The sequence below is a fragment of the Mustela lutreola genome, chromosome 1, assembly GCF_030435805.1.
Source record: "Mustela lutreola isolate mMusLut2 chromosome 1, mMusLut2.pri, whole genome shotgun sequence".
NCBI lineage: Eukaryota > Metazoa > Chordata > Mammalia > Carnivora > Mustelidae > Mustela > Mustela lutreola.
Window position 1 is genome coordinate 113830478 of NC_081290.1, and position 19772 is coordinate 113850249.

At 38.9% G+C, this 19772-nt stretch overlaps 1 protein-coding gene across 1 annotated transcript in view; it reads right to left on the bottom strand.

The window, feature by feature from the left end:
• Nucleotides 1–1223: 1223 nt before the first annotated feature.
• Nucleotides 1224–19772, bottom strand: part of GRID2 (glutamate ionotropic receptor delta type subunit 2) — a 1533206-nt gene continuing 1514657 nt past the window's right edge. The window contains exons 16-17 of the mRNA XM_059172726.1: nucleotides 14782–14839; nucleotides 1224–7683 (exon numbers count right to left, since the gene is read on the bottom strand). Coding sequence (XP_059028709.1) covers nucleotides 14819–14839 — 21 coding nt within the window. The 3' untranslated portion in view covers nucleotides 1224–7683; nucleotides 14782–14818. The remainder of the gene's footprint in view (nucleotides 7684–14781; nucleotides 14840–19772) is intronic.

A 19772-nucleotide genomic window follows, 5' to 3' on the forward strand; every position in this document is an offset into this window, starting at 1 on the left:
AACTGTTTTCTGGCATTTTCACTGCATTTACTATGGGTCAGTGATTCTCTCAAGTTTAAGAAACCCATCTCAGCATAATATCTGAACTTGTAGAGTATTAATTCTTGAGTTGTGGAAGTTCCCCTATGTACTGCAGTACTTTTGGTGAATAGTTTCTTTGCATCCAAAAAGAACAGTACTTCCCCAAATGGCCCATGCTGAAACTTGGCCCTAGCTTTATGCCTATAAACTATGAGAAAGGTGGGCCAAATCTTGGAGGAAGACCAGTATTATCTTGTGAGGCATAGTAGCATAGTACTATGTAGGCAGCCTTCTGTGTGATTGTGCTATGCTCACAATCAAACCTGGTTTTCAGCCTGGACTGCCCTCTGGTGCAGTTAAGGAAATGTCATAGACATTTCCTAAATTTTATGTTGTGTCCTGAGCTGGTGGTTGGCTGACTTGAGCCCATCAGTTTCTTCCAGGGGTACATCTACAGTGCTGCACAATGCCCTACTGTATCTGCAGTTTTTCATGACAACCATTGCTGTTGTATCTCTCAAATGGTAGAGCTATAACATAAACCCAATATATCCCCTTCCTCTCACATGCCATCTTAATTCATGATGGAAGAGACTCTTAGTAATAGTGACCCTGAATCATGGTAGGAGTTATCACAACCCACTTATCTTCATTACTGTCTGGCCAGTAGGGGACCCAATCCCAGAAATCCATCTTAAGTTACACTTCCTAGACCATTTCCATAAGACTGATTTTAATTCAGATTCTCCCAGAAGTAAATTTTTAGACAAGGATTTAGGATACGGTAGAATGAATATTTGCTTTTCAATTATTTGTTAAATTGTACCTAACTACAGGTGTACATTTCATTTATTTGATGGTGTACATGTTATATTTCTCAATTATTTTTTAAAATCTCTCCTTGTTCTACATGAAAAAAAAATCCAGATAACTTAACAGTTAAATATAAAAACATGAAACTATAGACAATGTGAAGACACAAAAGTGTCTTCCTGACATCAGGCTAAGTAAGGGTTTTCTATGCATAAAATCACTAAAGATGTAATAATTCAACAATTAATTTAAAATTAATAATACTTTTTAATAATGAAAGTTTTACAAACTGTAGTACATAAAAATTAAAAGAATCCTTTCCATGTACAAAAATCATAAAAGTTAAAAGTAAATGACAAACTGGAAAAAATATTTGCAACAAATTTTACACACGGTAAGTTAACAGACATAATATAAAGAGGAACTATTAAAATTGATAAGAAAATGACTAGTTTCTGAAAGAAAAACAGCCAAAAGATAAGAACAGGTAGTTCATGAAGGAGCAATAGAAATGGTCCATAAAGATGAAAAACATATTCAACCAGGAAACGCAAATTAAAACAATAAGAAAATTCCAGTTAATTATTTCAGATTAAACACACAGAAGTCCTCCTCAAACATAATTAATAAGACAAATTTTAAAAAAAGGACACAAAAGGCATAAACCCACAGAACAAAGAGAATGGCTGAGGAGACCATAACAAATGAAAGATGGCAACAAATTCTTACAAAATGGAGGCAGATGGACAAGTGAGCACTGATTTAGCAGAACTGAGAAAGCCTGCACCTTAGTCTTCAGGGGGACCCAAGATCCCCGCACAGGGGACTCTCTGAAGGCAAGGGTGAAGGAAGGGTCCAGGGAGGAGAGATTGCAACCTAACTTTGCTATTGGTGTGCATGTGGCTGGCCATAGCACTTGTCTTTCCAAAGCTCCTTTATTTCCTCTTTACATCCCAAGTTGAACCTTTGCCCCTTGTGGAGCAGTAAATACTAATGATCCCTTCACTTACTGTCATAAAAGCTTCCAAAATATTGTCATCTGTACTATGGCTAGTGGGGACAGTTTTTGGATCGGTTTAAAAGCTGGAATTCCTTCTTGCACACAGGAGGGGATGCAGTGAGGATACTCTTGGCACCGCTGGAATGTAGAGCTCAGAATGCCTCCTGACGCGGAAGGTTTGGAGTAATGGGTTCTGATAATTCAATTTAGGATAACGTAATGACAGTTCTCTAGGATCTTTTGTGGAGAGATCAGAAAACCTTCCTGAATTCACTCAGTGTGTCTATATTGAATACTCTCTCCATGTACAACACAAAACAAAATTTCAAGATATGGCTTTCCGAAAAACCTGCAACACTTTTGAATTCTGTTAGGCTGTAGACTGAGTTCCTTCGTGTGGCCTCGAAGACTGTCTCCTTTGATAAACACCCACATTTATAACTCAATGCCTACCCCTCTTACCTTCGTTTCCAGGGCTCCAGTCCCGTGGACCTACTGCTGATTCTCCCAGTCATCGGCATTTTCAGTTCTCAGATGAGTTTTCTCTCACTGAAGAACCACTCCCTGCTGTCCCTCCGTCTGAAATGCTTTCTACTCCCTACCTCTCCTCCTCTCCACCTCAAAGTCTACTCATTGTTCTTACTTTAGCTTGAGATTTTTATTTCTTTCAGTAAGCCTTCCAAACTAGGTTAGGGTTCTTTGTGATATACTCTTAAGGTATCTTGTTCCTTTCCTTAGGGAATTAATCTCAGTTGGCAATTACACATTCATTGGTATGATTATTTATTTAATATCATTCTCTGACCCCAGAGTACGGACTCCATGATTTTGCCCACAATGTTAGACACATTGCTTAACACAGCATCTGGAAAATGAATGGTCCTCAATCAACATACGTGAGAAGAGAGAATACTTAAAAGCAGTTTAACTTTGTTTTATTAGTTCCTTCAAATAGTGGTTTAGTTACTGTCACATTTTGTGTCTAGTAAAAATGTAATACTCTCTGTTTAGATTTTCAGCTCACAGAAATTTAGTTTTGTTTGTGGGTGAGTGGAAGACAGGAAATTTGGGATTGTATTTACACTAGGGGTTGCTGTAATAGAAGTTATTAAGTTTTCCTGATGTACTTTATACATATTCAGTTTAAAATAGATTTTATTAAGTAAAGAATTGATGCTTATTTGGCGGGGCCATTCTAGAATACTGCTGGCAGTTATCAGTGTCTGCGTCATACAGAAACAAGTGCCCTGTTAACTCTGAAAGTTCCTAATAAATTCTGGACTTTATAAATACCATGAAAAGACTCAATATAGAAGAATTGAACTCACACAAAAGATAAGAACCATTTGCAATTTACTAGGCAATCAGGTTAAGCATAACTGTATACACAGCATTTTGGAAAGGACACAACCAACCATGCTCCTCTGTTAGCAACTTCCAGTGTCTCCTGTTAGGGAGTTTGTGGATCTCTTTCTCCTGGTACCATTCAGATTATCTTCTTTATTCTTAACCCAAGGACTGTAATCCACCGATTTCCTTTATTTTCATACTTATTCATGATTTACCAGGTTCAGTAAGAACATTCACTTAAACAAAATCAGTTCCTTGTTGCCAACAGTACAGAGCTCTTCATCTACTTGGAAGTGTGCTGGGTTCGGTCTTTAATTACAGAATCTGTCCCACTGTCCCCACTGTTGTTGTCTACTGGCTTGGTTCCACGTACTGCTGCAACTTCTAATGTGATTTCTATGAAAAACCTGGCACTCTTGCCAGGCATGGGGAGTGGCTGGTCTCTGCATCCAGCTACCTCCTTCTGCAAAATGCTGTCTGCATGATTCTTTTCTACCCTGTCTGTCTGTCTGTCTTTCTCTTGGCAGTTTCTGTGTCCTGATGAGGCAGTGGGAGAGTTGATCACCTGTGACTTTTGAGAGAGAGGTACAATTTGCAGATTAAGGTTAAGCTATGTGTTGCTATCAGACATCCCTTTGTCTACCCTTGCCTGGTGTTTCACTGTAATTGTTTCCAGTTCATTCACTTACATGTAATCTATGTTAGAACCTTCTTTCCCTCTTGCAAAGTCTTGGCTATGCAAGGGCAGGCAAACTGTTAATTAAACTTGTAATCAACAAAGAAGGAATTGGAATTCCACCAGGGAAATTATTTATTGAGTTATTATTTATTTTTTAATTGATAAAATCAATTATCAAAGACTTATGAAAAAAAATAAAAATCTCTGAAAAAGAAAATTGTATCAACGAAGACAGCAAAAGCTATGTCTGTTGGTAAGGAAAGCATTCTATTTTGGGCTGGTTCTGTAAGTGACATCAGCGATACTGAGGGTTTTGCTTCTGAAAAACTAGGCTATAATATTGGGTCTCACAGGAAAAGCTGCTGTAAGACAGACAACATGTGGCCAAGATGCCTCCTTCTCCTGCCCAGCTGTATTCGTCCCGATACATACTCCAACATCTTAATCTGCTTCCCAATTTGGATCTGTCTATTCTTCTTTCTCAACTACCATGACCTGGAGATCATCTTATTTCATATGCTTGGTCTGTCATTTCAGCAACAGCTTTTCTTCTTGGCTTGGGCCTCTCGTTGCTGGGTCCTTTGGCTCAGTGCCTCTGACCTTGGGTGGCTGGTGTTCTGAGTCTCTCTGGCTCCCTTCCCACAACAAGTCGTGATTGTAAACTCTAAGACACTGTTTTAATTTTTTTTTAAATTAAAATATTGAAAATGAAAATTTAATATTATAGAAAAGATTTGGGAACTTCTCAGCTCACTGAGTTGGTATATTAGATCAGCTGTTCTGACATACAGCAAAGAGGATATTGTGAATTATTATATCATTATATCTAAAAACATTTTGAAAACTGATATAAACATTGAATCGACATTTTTGTTCTCCTTTTGTTTCCTCTTTCCTTTTTCCAGAAAACTGAAGACTGGATTATGACTGAACTTATATATTTTAGGCTTATGAGCTTACTCCAGAGTTTGTGGGATGCCAGTCCTGTCTGATCTTTGGGTACATAATCATCATTCTCTTCACTCAGGAGATCTATTACAGAAACTTCATGCTATTTCTGGAGGTACATTCTAATATGTTCTTAGTGTTGGAGCAAGTGGTGTATTTGAAGTAGAAGGCAAAAATCAATTTTTTTCCTTAAAGGATTTCTGGGTATCAATGGCTCCATAGGTACTCTATTTAAACTGCAACCCAGGACTGAAATATAGTCAGCATTCCAACTTGGGTTAGACTGTTCCAGTGAGACTGAACTCAAATTAGATTAGCCAGCCCAGAATCCATTTTGACTCACCAGAAGTAGGAGGTCAGGTTAGGGCTTGGCTATGGGGCTTGCATAGGAAACTGTGTAGGATTCCTCACTAGGGTGTGTGTGTGTGTGTGTGTGTGTGTGTGAGGAACATATAAGACTTGCAAGCCCCTGAGTACCTCTTAGCACATGTCTGTTAGACGGGGAACAGACAAGTCAAAATCAGAAAGCCAAGAGCCAGGTTGGCTTGAGGGAAAAACTGTGCTTAGAGAAGAAATGTGTCACCAAATCTTTGCTTTAAATGAATGCCTAGGACTTTCTCTCGCCAGCCCAACTAGAGTAGGTCAGGTAGTAAGGATGGCTTGTATTTTGTTTAATTGAGTCAGTGTCTCCTTTTACCAAGTCTTCTCGCTCTATCTTGGGAGGTATGTTCCCCACTGGACTGGCTGGTGATTCCTTTGGCAGCTAGAGCCCATGTGATTCCCTGAATTATTGTTGTCTGGTTAGTTCACTGGGGCCAAGAGTAGGTTCTCTACAATAGGTTCTGGGGAAAGCCTTCCACGAAGAGGGCTGACTGGTGGCTGGCTCCAGTGAAGTGGTAAGAGTGGAATGTCTATACGGCTGTAGGACCCTGGCTTTGGTCCTATGGCTTCTCTACTTGCCATCTTGTGAGGTATCAGAATTCTCATACTGAAACCAGATATCCAGGAGGGCCTGTACTTCATCTTCTTTGTGTCATTCACTTGCCTGGGGGGCTGGTGTCATAGCACATCCTTCTGGTAAGTTGTAGCATTGTATTTGGTAGGGGGAAGGAAGAACCCATGAGAAATGGGGTGATCAAAAATAACAAAGTTTGCAAAGTGCTTTCATATACATTTTCACTCGATTCTCACAACAACCCTGTGAGGTAGGTCTAGTTTATAATGTTTTTATTCTCATTTTGCAAAGAAAGACACCAAAGACCAAAGAGTTTATGTGATTTGCCTGCAGTCATAATAAGTGCCAGGACCCAAACTTGAAGCCACATTTTCCAGCTTTACAAACTGATTCCACCCATGAGCAGCTACAATCTGATGGCTAGCAGTTTGGTGACATGATGGGAAGGCGCTTAGTAAGTGAGCATCTACCTTGTTTAAAAGTCAGGTGGTTTAGAAATAATACATTAGTAACCAGAATCCATAGGATCGCCATTTGCAGGGGGTCCCTTGGGGACACCACTTGTTGGCTTGAATCTTGTGGGTTGCTTTGGCATATTAGAAGATCATCTGTGAGTCAGCCTGGGCAACTAGGAGCTCCTTGGGTGGTCAAAAAACAGATGAGGGAATTCTCATGGCCATCATTACAATGCTCTAGCACTCACCATGCTGTTAAGTTGTCTGACATCCTCACTGGAATATACACTTCTTAGGGGCAAGCACTATGACTCACCCATTGTCGTAGTCTCAGAATTTAATACAGTGCTGGGCACATGATAGGTCCTCAATAAAAACTGGTCAAATTCAAGAGGGATTGGGATGTTCTATGGGGTGCTTCCACGTTTTACTTGTAAGAGAATGATTTGCACGGAAGAGGTATTATAGATGAATAGGGAACTGGGTATAGGGAATACTCAGTTATTTTGGTGGTAGGGAGTGTACACAGGCACTGCTGTTCCAGAGCGTAATCTCATGATCCAAGGTCTTTATCTACAATGACAAATCTACTAGATGTAGATTCAAATGGGAGGCTCTACAATAGCCAGGGATCCATGCCGAATGCAGATATCTGATGGCCACTGGGGGTGAAGGCAATGTCCCTCGCATAGAGAAAAGTGGATCATTTGGGCAAATGTGAAGACAACGTTTTAGTACTATGGAGAGAGCTCTGTGAGAAAATTCCCCAAAGATGATTCATCCCAATCACCAGTTTTTCAGTAGGGTTGGAAGAGGCCTGTGTCTTTTTCTGCTTCAATGCTGCCAAGGCACATCCTCCTTAGTCCTCCATGTCTTCCTGAACACTTGGCCATCAGAAGTCCCAAGACCCACAGCTGAGACTGGAGTGTGTCTGAAACAGGCAGAAGCTGGAGGACAAAGCTGCTATGGTACAGACTTGGACCTCAGCGTGAGTGCTCCTGGCCAGGACACATAGGTAAGAAGTCCACTGCATAGAAGCACCCCTCCAAGGCTAATGGGCTGGCTTGGGTGAGACCCATCACCTTTGGTTGAAAATGGCAGTCCTGTTGTTGCTCTTCTCTAAGTGGATTACAACAAAGATTTTTGGGTGTCACGATCTGGTGAGTTTGACTTCCTTGAACTGAATAAGAATTTTTAACACAGAATATAGTACATCAGCTCACCAGTTTTGGGTATTCAGGAACTACTGGGTCCTGAAGTCAGTAGATGGGAAAGAGATCAGTAGCTGTGATGCTGGCTGAGGTTACGGATCATCCAGAGGACCTCCCAGTTGTGATGATTGGTGCAGGCCATGAGTGGATGCCTGGCTTCTCCAGGTATTGGAGCCAAGTTTCAAACATGGCCTCAATGGCCAAGGATTCCTTCTTTCAGATGTTGTAGTTTCATTCTGCAGGGACGGAGCCTGTGGGAAAATAAAGCATAGGGTCATGTCAAGGCTGATTTCAGACAAGACTTGGCTTTCCATGATTCTACCACTACTTACACGGCATTGGCTCCACTTTAAAAGTCCATTGAAAACAAAGGGGCATGATTACAGCCATTGCAAACCTCCCATGTTGGGCTTTGTGGGTTTTCTGGACTCCCGGAAGCCATCAGAAAGCAGGGACTACTAACTGCTGGTTCACTAGAACTTGTTTAAAGGAGGACCTTGGGATTTAGCCAGGTCTGGTTTAGGACCATGGTGGGTTACACTGGATGAGGCCTTGGATAGCTGCACCTGAGGACAACATCAGTATCACCTTCACACCGAGCCCAAGTTGGTGTGGACATAAAATTACAAGGAATATCCTGCAACCTGTTTCTTTAGATCTGGGCTTTTAGTTATTAGTTGAGACCACACAGAAGCTGTTACAACTAATAATGATCATTCTATAAGTCCTACGAAAGTCAGAATCACTAACTGGGATTGATATTGTTATGTACATTTGAACCTACCTTTTTATTTATTTATTTACTTATTTTTTAAAGATTTTATTTATTTATTTGACAGACAGAGATCATAAGTAGGCAGAGAGGCAGGCAGAGAGAGAGAGGGGCAAGAAGGCTCCCCGCTGAGCACAGAGCCAGATGCGGGGCTCGATCTCAGGACCCTGAGATCATGACCTGAGTGGAAGGTAGAGGCTTTAACCCACCAGGCCACCCAGGCGCCCCTGAACCTACCTTTTAAAATATGCATTCTTTCTTTTAAAAAGTTGAAGTATAGTTAACACACAATGTTACATTAGTGAAAGCGTACTCCATGGTGATTCAACAACCTTAGACATCCTGTGACGCTCACCACAAGTGTAACTGCCATCTGTCACCACACAACACTCACAATACCATTGACTATATTCCCCATGTTGTACCTTCCATTTTCATGACTTAGTCATTCTCTAATGGGAGGCCTGTACCTCCCACTCCCTTTCACCCATTTTGCCCATCCCTCCATGCTCCCTCCCCTCTGGCAACCATCAGTTTCTTCTCTGTCTTTATGGGTCTGGTCCCATTTTTCGTTTGTTTTGTTTTTAGACTCCACATAGGAACAAAATCATATAGTATTTGCCTTTCTCTATCTGACTTATTTCACTTAGTATAATACCCTCCAGGTCCATCTGTTGTTGCAAATGGCAATATATTTTTTCCTGTGGCTAATAATCCATTGTATGTATATCTATATATTTATGTTACATCTTCTATATCCATTCATCTATCAATGATTAAAATGTTCTCTTAAATAAGGAACTTTGAAACCTAAGGTGTAGATCTCATAATTCAGCCATTAAATAAGGAATCATAAAAATTTACATTGATAACAGGAGCCTTGAATGTAGGCACAAATCATGATTTTGCCTTGGCCATCTTTCTGAAGGTATTAGTGTAATTCTTGGCTCTATGTCTTTGTTAGGAAGACATAGTTTCAAAGTTTTATGTTTATCAAAATCTTTGCTTAACTTATCAAACTTAAAGAAACCTAAGGATTTTTAATAGCATTAGTGAATACTAACACTTACCAGTTAAATAAATTAAATAACCAATTATTTAAGTTATACAAATGGTTTGACTGGGCTAAATATAGAAATCAGCTCCATAGAGTTCACACAACATCAAAATTCCTCAAAGTGAACTCTGTGAACACTAATTCCAAGAAGTGGGTTTTGTCATTAGTGGATTTGGGAAACACTGCTTAATATTTACTGTTCTTGAAGCCTTTAATTATATAAGTTATAAAGCTCTAGGAAGTCTTATTTAACTTATTTAACTATTTTTTAACTCAGTAATGCCCTAATACTTTAATATGAGTTGAATTTTTGAGTAATATTTATTAGCATTGTATAGAACTAATGCTACATAGCATAAATTTTAGGAAATGTGAACTAGAAAAAAAGCGAAAAAAATAGTCATTTAAAAATACACATTTTAGGGCACCTGGGTGGCTCAGTGGGTTAAAGCCTCTGCCTTCCACTTAGGTCATGATCTCAGGGTCCTGGGATCGAGCCCTGCATCAGGCTCTCTGCTCAGCAGGAAGCCTGCTTCCCCCCACTCTCTGCCTACTTGTGATCTCTGTCTGTCAAATAAATAAATAAAAATCTTTTAAAAAATAAAAAATACACATTTTTCCCACAAAAATAAATATATTAACCAATTATTAGTTATTTATTACTATAGTTGCCTTATTACTTTATTACTATAGTTGTCTTAGAATTAAGTTAGATTCTTTGGGAAACAAGAAATGCACTGGTATATGACATGAATTCTTCCCTTAATAGCTGGTATCTCAGGGAAATGTCATATACAAAACAGTATCCAACACCTGAATATTCCATATAATCAACCACTAAGTTAAATAATACAGACTTAGAGTATCTCCAGAGAAAAGATCAAGTACCGGAATAATGAAGGAAGAAAGGATGAGGAGGTAGGACTGGTTTTGTGGGGATGGCTCGAATTCTGATAGATAGGTTGAGAGCATTTTTAATTAAGGGCAAAAGACACAAGCAAGATTCCTAGAAGCAAGAAATAGTGTAGCAAATAATACTTTGCTATTTTGTAATAATTTCATTCTAAGACATCTTGAGACCTTCCCACCTAAAGACAAAACCTTACAGTGAAGTTTTCTTTTCTTTGTCCTATACTTCTTTACTGGTGTATTACAATGAGTTGTTTAATTGTCTAGTGTCTGTGATAGTCTCATTGATGGCAGGGAGAAAATTATATTTATTTTTATATCCTTGGAAACTTATCTTTGCACCCCTAGCATCTGATCCCTGGTAAGCTCTCCAGAAATATTTGTTGAGGGGCGCCTGTGTGGCTCAGTGGGTTAAAGCCTCTGCCTTTGGCTCAGGTCATGATCCCAGAGTCCTGGGATAGAGCCCTGCATTGGGCTCTCTGCTCAGCAGGGGGACTGCTTCCTCCTCTCTCTCTGCCTGCCTCTTTGCCTACTTGTGATCTCTGTCTCTCAAATAAATAAATAAAATCTTAAAAAAAAAAAAGAAATATTTGTTGACTGTGTGAAGGTATCATTGATAAGAACTATATGGCAGAAAATTGTCTATAGCAAACTGATTCTTCCATTAGGGAATAATGAGTAGATGGAGCAGAATCCGAATGTGTAGACTCTTGAAGGCAGAGGAGTAGCAAAGAGGAAATCAATGAAAACTTTTAAAAGCAGTAGACAGAACTGCTGAAAGCATTACTTACGAAAACTCAAACTGGCAGTGACATATATGTTGGAATAAATTAAAAATGGATTAGGGGATCCACTGAAATTATTATTAAAGCAGTCTAGTTATGAGGAGATAAGGATCTAGAACCAAGCACTAAGAATGTATGGGGAAAAGGCACAAATGCCAAGTGAATGACTCTCTGGAGTTGGCTATGTCAAGAATCAAGAAGCATGAATCCACAATTATTTTGTAAGTGTAATAACAATTAAAATGTATTGAATCACAGTTACAGTTTGCATCAGTCACCTTGATTTAATTTCTAATTCAATCTCATTTATTCTCCACAACAATTGTATCAGATAAGAAATATTATCATCTCTATTGTACTGATAGGGAAATAGTTGAGAGAAGTTTAGAAATTTGTTCAAGGGCACACTGCTAGCAAGTAGCAGCCCCACCTCAGAGCCTATGCCCCTAGTCCATGCCACCTCTGGAGTCAGGACAAATGTTCTTTAGACAGATAGAAACATCAGTAGAATACAAGAGACTGCTTTTGGGTATCTGAATTTTATATATCACTGGAAAGACTCACATTGTATCTTGGAGAGCTTGGAGATTGCTTTAATAAATGATCAGTCCTTTAAATGGTCTGTTAATGGACCACTTAAAATGCAGTCCCATCAGTAAGGTAGAAGAGGCTTTCCCCCTGAGAGGACAGGGTGCCGTAGGAAGCCAGTCAATGCCCTCTGAGGGCACAGCCAAGACAGTGCCGGGGAGCTGTTACCCAAGGCAAGTTGCTGCCTGCTAAAAACACCATGACCTGGGGGTCAAGACTGACTGACCTTCCGCCTTGTAAAGCCTGCAGTTAGAGTGAATTATTTGACCCACAGAATTCGGAGGGCCACGTAAAAGCTGTGATGTGCTTTTCTTCTTTTTATCTTTGACCAGCTCACTGAGGCTCTAGGGGTTCTTCAGCCTGGAAACATCACACACGACCCCTGGGCTTTGGCTATGATGTGGTGGTTGTTGTGTTTTCTGTTGTTTTTGTTTTTAAGCTTTAGGCAAGTCTTCTGTCTGCTTTGTCCATTGTTGCATTTACACTCTGTGGTGGTTTACATGCTAGTCTCAAAGCAAAAAAAAAAGTGTAACCACATAAAACCATATAGTGAATTTGGGTGATACATTTAAAAAGGGGCTGGTTTTGAAGGCTGAAAAAAACTGGGACCAGAACTAAAACATTCAGAATTATAACTTATGTTTTTTTAATTAATTTATTTATTTTTATTACTTCTGTTTCTCTCTCTTGTTCTCTCTCCGAATAGACTTTCTGGATAATTCACTGTAGAAATAAGACTGAGATCCCATAACTTTATTTTGTTATTACTGAGGTATTAGAGTTGAACATGATTGCTTCAGCTTTTCATGTTTAAAAATTTAAAGCATTTTATTTGCTTAAGAAAATGAAAGAAAGCTGAAACTGAGAAAGAGTCTGTAAATGAGTTTGTCTTTCTTCCCCTCTGAAATTTAGAGCCCCATATACCCTTGCCTCTGTGCAGGAGCTGGTTGGCTCCCAGTTACTATTTTCCATAAGTTCATAAAAATAATTTAGGATTGGTCAGTACACATTTTTTTTCCTTGTTATCTAATCATTTGATTTGATTGTAAATGAGTTTGTAAGATCACCTTAGTTAAGGACATACATAATTCTGCTGTGTATAAATAGGGATTTGGGGGCACAGGATTTTACCTTTTCCTTCCAGACTGCCGGATAACTGAAACCCTTTGTTCAAACAAGGCCAGCAGAGCAATGCTTGACACAGTTCGCTAAGCAAACCTGACACACTCACCTAAATGCACTTACGTCCTTTTGCAAAAATCCTTTAAAGATATTTTTAGTTTTTGTATTGAATACCAAAGCAACATGTGAGAATTACAATGATGATTAATCTGTTGTCTTGAGACATAAAAATAATGCAGACACAGTAAAGTAGAAATTAGGAAGCCTCAGGTAAGCAACAAATTAAAATACGTATGATAATACTGGTAGGTCCACACTACAACTCAGTTGATCTGTGTTAGGAAATCAATACCAGCACATTGGATTATAGCTTCCTATGCATGGAAAACAATCTTGAATCTACTATTTATAATGGTCATTCTTGATAACAAAAACTTGTGCTGAAGTTTTAAATGTGCCTCTTATGTAATGTTTTTAAATCTTTCTAGTAAGTCTTTTTGATAGTACTTTCTCTCTCTCCCCCCTATCTCTCTCTCTTTTTTTTGCAGGTTCGTCTCTTCCCATTCACTGATAATTTACTTACTGTCAATTTACTTACTGTCAAGACACCAAAATTTAAAGGCCATTTTCCATTACATAACTATAGTGTAAGCAAACCTGATGTTACACTTTCTAGCTCCAGAAAATTTGTGCAGACATTTGAGAATGTGATCCCACTGGGATAGTAAAATTTGTCTGAAGGGTTTTATCAACTGGCATATACTTTTAAACAACATAGAGAGTCAGAATTTGGGGGCATTAATTTTAAAGATGAAATTAGCATCGACTCAGAAAAGATTTGTTTATTTTTCAGTTTTTCTGACCATTTATATTTTAATTTTGTTTTTTATTTATCATATGGAATGTATCTGGTTGCAGAGATTTTGACCATGAGCTCTGGCCCTGAAAACTAAACATTTAAAAAAACACTGCAAGTAGAAATGGAAAATCTCACATGCTTTATGATACCAAGCACAATATTAATACTGCAGTGAAAGATGTTAAAGCAATGCACAATTAGGAAATTTTGATATTAACACTATGCATTCATTAAATGCAAAACCAGGCTAAACGTATTTCCTTAGGGCTTTGATGATCTGTGTTTTTAAACGTTGTCTTTTCAGTTCCTGTGAGGTAACAGTGATACCTCATGAAATCTGTTCCTTTTTATATACAAGACACACACACACACACACACATTCATTCACACATAGAGTCAAAGTCAATGGCAGTGGGTGGTTTGTGTCAGGGCAGTTTTGACGCCCCTCTCCCAGAACAAGATAAATGTAAGTGACGAAGAGCTCCTGGGGTTGGTTGAACTCATTTTGTATTCAACACTCTGCCTGGCCCCTTTCTCTTCTCTTTCTCCCTCTCTTTGTATGTTCAAGCCTACTTGAGTTTCTTTTTTCTTTTGTAGAACTTGGTTCTTTTGATGTGTTTCAGGGCACGCCCTGTGGCAAAGAGAACTTCCCAGGAATCGGAAACATAAGCCCACGGGGCTGAGGCAGCTCCTGTGCCACGCTCAGGCCCAGGAGCTGGATTTTCTGTCTCCGAAACAGCATCTAGATGAACAGAAGAGCAGGGGCAGGCTTGCAATATATTCCACAGATATTCTTTACTAGGGATGTACATTATAAAATTTAATAGTAAGGGAGGCCCTTTGGGGAGATTTGTGATGAGACTTGGAACCTGAGATATGTTTAGATGCATTTGTCTGTTTGTTAGTTTAGCCACATTCCCCTGTAATTTATAAATTAATTTGTTTCCATCTTGCTGCTCTTAGGGCATCAACATAGCTGAGATTTTCAAGGACACGTGGCCCTGTGCGTTGAAATATGAGGTGAGAATGTGCAGTGCTTTAACCTTCTATTTACTTATGCATGAAGTTGAAAGAAATGCTGCTGTTAAGTATTGTCAAACTAGTGTTAGAAGGCAAGATCTATATTATTACTAGAAAGTCTAGATAGGAGGAGGAGTTAATTGTTTTATATCCCATATCAGTATTTCTATTTTCATAAATTAAAAAAATATTTAATAAGATGGTGTTATGTCTTATTTAAAATATCTGTTTACTCACTTATTATACCTTATGTGGCAAATCTTTCAGGACTATGTCACTGAATTAGAACTTGGAACTGAAAATAAAACAAAACAAAACAGAAAATAAGGAAAAATGGACCAGTTTCAGTTTACACATACACAAACTTACCACTTGAAGGTGTCCAGATAATAGTTAAATTCAATTTTTTACCCAAGTTTCTAAAAGAAACATTTTATTTTTAAAACCAAACAAGTGAGAAAGCACAGTGGCTACAAATTTAGTAATTATCTGGTTTGTTCAATTGGTTTAGAGAACCAGTTTATATTCATTAGGTGTATAGTTTACTTTTGCATAAATGAGTTCACTCTTGTGCTGCTAGGCCTCCTGAAAAATAATATGCTAGCGGCTGAATAATCTAGGGAAAAAAAGGTAATTTGATAGGCAAATGCTTGATTATTTTCGATTAAATTAAATTCAGTTTAGTAAATGTATTGAGCACTATTTATGTTTGTGCAAATAACATTATGTGTTAACTCATAGGAAAATAAGCAGTGGTATCATTGAATCCATTCAGCATTTTCCAACATATTTTATGCTCAGATAACAAGTCAACCAGCTAAATGCCCCAATGTTTTTTTTTAACTTTGGCTTCTATGTCTGCAGCTTAAAAGAAAGACAGAAAATGATTTCTGATATAACCCAGTTATGCAAATATTGGTCAAATACATGTTTTTAGCAATAACACGAGAGGATTATTTCGACAAATTGGGAATAACCATAAGAAAACTTTTATAATCTTTAAAAGAAATAAAAAGAAAACTTTTATAACTACAGTGTCTCTTGAGTTTCTTCCATATGTATCTGAGTTACTAATTAATGAAACTTTGTGCAAATATCTATATGTAACATAAGAAAAATTTTTCTGATATGAGAAAAGGCTGGGGATTCACCATACTCATTTAAATGTTACCTAGAGGGGCGCTTGGGTGGCTTAGTGGGTTAAGCCTCTGCCTTTGGGTTGGGTCATGATCTCAGGGTCCTGGGATCGAGTCTCCCATTGGGTTCTCTGCTCAATGGGGAGCCTGCTCCACACCCCCCCCCGCCCCACCTGCCTCTCTGCCTACTTGTGATCTCTTTCTGTCAAATAAATAAATAAAATCTTAAAAAAAAAATGTTATCTAGAAAGTTTAATGGGTCTGTTTTACTTACACAAAAAACATATCCCTCATACAAGTACGCAGAGAAGAGTAAGAAAGAAGTATGTTTATCTTTCCGATGCCATGTAAACTGATCCTATGTCCGTCGTTCATGTTAAATAGTGTTTCTAGATACTGAACGCTTCCAAATCATTTGATCATAAATTCGATAAGATATGCAGGTGCCTATCGGACTTTGCAATGTTTTTCTGCATTAGGCAGTGACTGTGTGCAAAGGATCATGTAATGTTCTCATCCTGTTTATAAATGTCAGTGAAAGCTTCAGTTCTGAAGGAGCGATGAGCACTGGACCTCCTGGTTTGCACAGGATCACGGCTGGGTGTCACACTTCCCTCGCCAATTGTCATGTCATATATTTTCATGGTGCTAGAAATCTTGTCTTGCTATGCTTCCAGGGGTTTTCTACCTTTTCCTTCTTTTCTGCAGAGCTGTTATCTTTAACCCACGAAATGACATCAAAATTTGGCGTGACAACTATCAGACGAACACATTCTCTACATATTAATCCGAACCCTGGAAATACAAGAGCTTTTATTTTTTTAAACTATGCAAAATTTAAGAGAAAATAAGCCTTTTAAGGTAGAGTGAGAAGTTCTAGACCTAGCAATGCTTCCATTTATTTGAATAATCACTAAAATAAGATTTGGTGTCTCATCGGAAAGTGTAACAGCCATGTAGAGAAACGTCTTGGGAAAACAGATACCTATGGATTTTTTCAAGTATTTTTCTTTTTCTTTTCTTTTTTTGTTTTTAACATTTTGTTTATTTATTTGACAGACAGAGATCACAAGTAGGCAGAGAGGTAGACAAGGAGAGAGGGGGAAGCAGGCTCCCCACTGAGCAGATGCAGGACTTGGTCCTAGGACCTTGAGATCATGACCTGAGCTGAAGGCAGAGGCTTAACCCACTGAGCCACCCAGGTGCTCCGCAAGTATTTTTCTTTTTAAACAAAAGCAAAACGTAACAATTGGGTTAGAAAATAGTTGACTGAATTCAGAGTTTCAAGTAAACTTTTTATTACATCAAGAGTAAAAGGGTATATACTTGAAATACCACTTCTATCTAAAATAGCACATCTAGGGCGCCTGGGTGGCTCAGTGGGTTAAGCCACTGCCTTCAGCTCAGGTCATGATCTCAGGGTCCTGGGATCGAGTCCCGCATCGGGCTCTCTGCTCAGCAGGGAGCCTGCTTCCTCCTCTCTCTCTGCCTTCCTCTCTGCCTACTTGTGATCTCTCTCTGTCGAATAAATAAATAAAATCTTAAAAAAATAAAATAAAATAAAATAGCACATCTATCCAAATAATCCTATTCATTTACTTTTATTGATTAAGTTTATCAGCTTAGTTACATATCCTTTATTTCACTACTGGAACTGTGAAATGATTCAATTTTTCAGAATTTTAGTTATTAGCTGACTTCCAAAAATTTTATTTATTTTAAAAATAGTTGCTTGGCAAACCATAAGTGATTCTTAATCTCATAAAACAAACTGAGGGCTGCTGGAGGGAGGGGGGTTTGGAGAAGGGGGGTGGGGTTATTGACATTGGGGAGGGTATGTGCTATGGTGAGTGCTGTGAAGTGTATAAACCTGGTGATTCACAGACCTGTACCCCGGGGGATAAAAATATATTATATGTTTATAGAAAATTAAAAATTAAAAAAAATAGTTGTTTGGCTTAATTTAATATTGTTTGTCCTTTTGTATCTAATTCTTCCCCTCTCCCTTCTGTGTCTGCGTGGATGTGACCTAAATATTTTTCTAAAGAACAATGGGGTGGTATTTTGTACAGTTTCCCCTCGAGCTCACTACCCATTCTGAGGGACTTTAAGGATCATCTATTCCAAATTTCTCATCCACACAGGAGGAAGACTTGGAGAGATGACATGAATTTTTTCCCTCAGATATAGCATTCTAGTAATTCCTCAGTAGAGATGATTTGACTGGAAAAATCCACATGGAGTTACAGAAATACAGCACCACAGGACTGAAGACATTGCTGCACTGTGACTCATTTACAATAATAAACTTCCATAAACACTATCTTATAACCACAACAGCACCATGAGGTGAGAATCATTAATGGTAGATATCATTTAATGGGTGAGATAAGTTCAGGATCATTCCGTGGTTTTCCCAAGATCAGACGGCTAAAGCATCTGAGCTTAACTTTGAACTCCTGTTTTCTGATTCCTGAGCCTTGGTGAGTAACCACTGTGTGTACTGCATATAACTGCTTTTCTCTCTCTTGTCTTTCTCCATTCTTAGACAAAAAGCAGGAACTGTTGTTATTCACCTTTGTAAGTCCAGAACACTTGGATAATGAGGGGCATTCAATAAAAGACTGAAAACAAATAAACCCAGGGCTCTGGCTGACTGGTTCAGCTCTGTATCTTCTATACCACCCCTCCATTCAGAGGGCAGGAGGAGGCATTTGAGAAGGTGGAGGAAGGCTGTAATGTCATAGGTACAGAAATGCTTCAAAGCAAAACTTACTCTGTGTTGTCAATAACATAAGTAAGATCAATTCTGCCACCTGAGGACAGAATTCAGTTCCCTGACACACCTGATACCTAAGTCCTCCATGTGAGGTGCACAAGGCACAGTCTGTAAACTCACCTGTGATTTAAACTCGACTCACCGTCCTTAGTGAGGTTCTCCTTCCCCTCCCCACACACGCACGCCCTCAAATTGGTTTGGCCCAACGTCCCGGGTGTTCAAACACCAACTACTGTTTCTAGAGGTTTCTCTAGTCATGGGTTCACACTGGTTTTCTACGAGATGCTCATGTCCCAGGCTGAGCGAAGAATCTCTTTCAAGTCCAAAGGCTTTGTTGCTTCACTGACAGCCACTTCTTCCCCAAACCATCCATCCCCCTTTCCTTCCTTTTTTTTTTTTTTTTTTTAAATTCTGGGGGACATGTTTGCCCCTCTTAGCTTGATGCTTCCAGAATAGCTCTCTGGCATTTCTGCATCTCTAGATCTTCTAATATCATCTCTGGTAACTTTAAGTTTGTGATACGGGCAGGAAAAGTACCTGCCAGCTCTGCTTTCCACTTCGTAAAATCCCCCAGGCACAAACCACAAAGGTTTTGGGAGTAGGAAGGAGGGAAAACTGTAGAAAACAGAACACAGAACCGTGTTTCAAAAATATCCTACCACAGATGTTTTTTGAATTAATGCATGAGTGGTTCTGACACAGTCACCCTGATGAAATTATAATTGTTAGTTTGTAGGGGGTTTTCTTTTTGTCTTTCCAAGGGCAAACTGCCTTGGCATCTCCCCACCAATTGCTATTGAGACATTTCTCTGCGGGGTCTCTAGGAAAGGCAGCTCACAGCTCAAACACACCACAAACTCTCTGTCCTGGAGGAACTGAATTAGAGCGTCTAGAAAAAAGAAATTTTATTTTTAAACATGCATTAGACATAGGAATTGCTTTGTTATCAAAATCTCAAAAAGCAGGTACTTTGACATATCAGTGGACGTATAACAATATTATAATAAAACTTTGAATTTGAAATTTGAATAGTGACACAATACCCTTTTGGAACTGCATTCCCACAAAGGCCCATTCTTTGCCCTGCGAGTCTCAGATCAAATATTACTGCCCCAGGGAGGCCTTTCCTGCCCACTCTATCTATCTCCTACTTTATTTCCTTCACAACCGTTTCACTATCTGTAATTAGCTTTTGTGCAAAGCAGAATTCTAAGATGGCCCTCAAAGTTCCCACATGCTGCTAGATGAGTTCTGTATAATCCTCTCCCCTCGAGTGTAGGCAGGACCTGTGAGTATGATGGACTATCACTCCT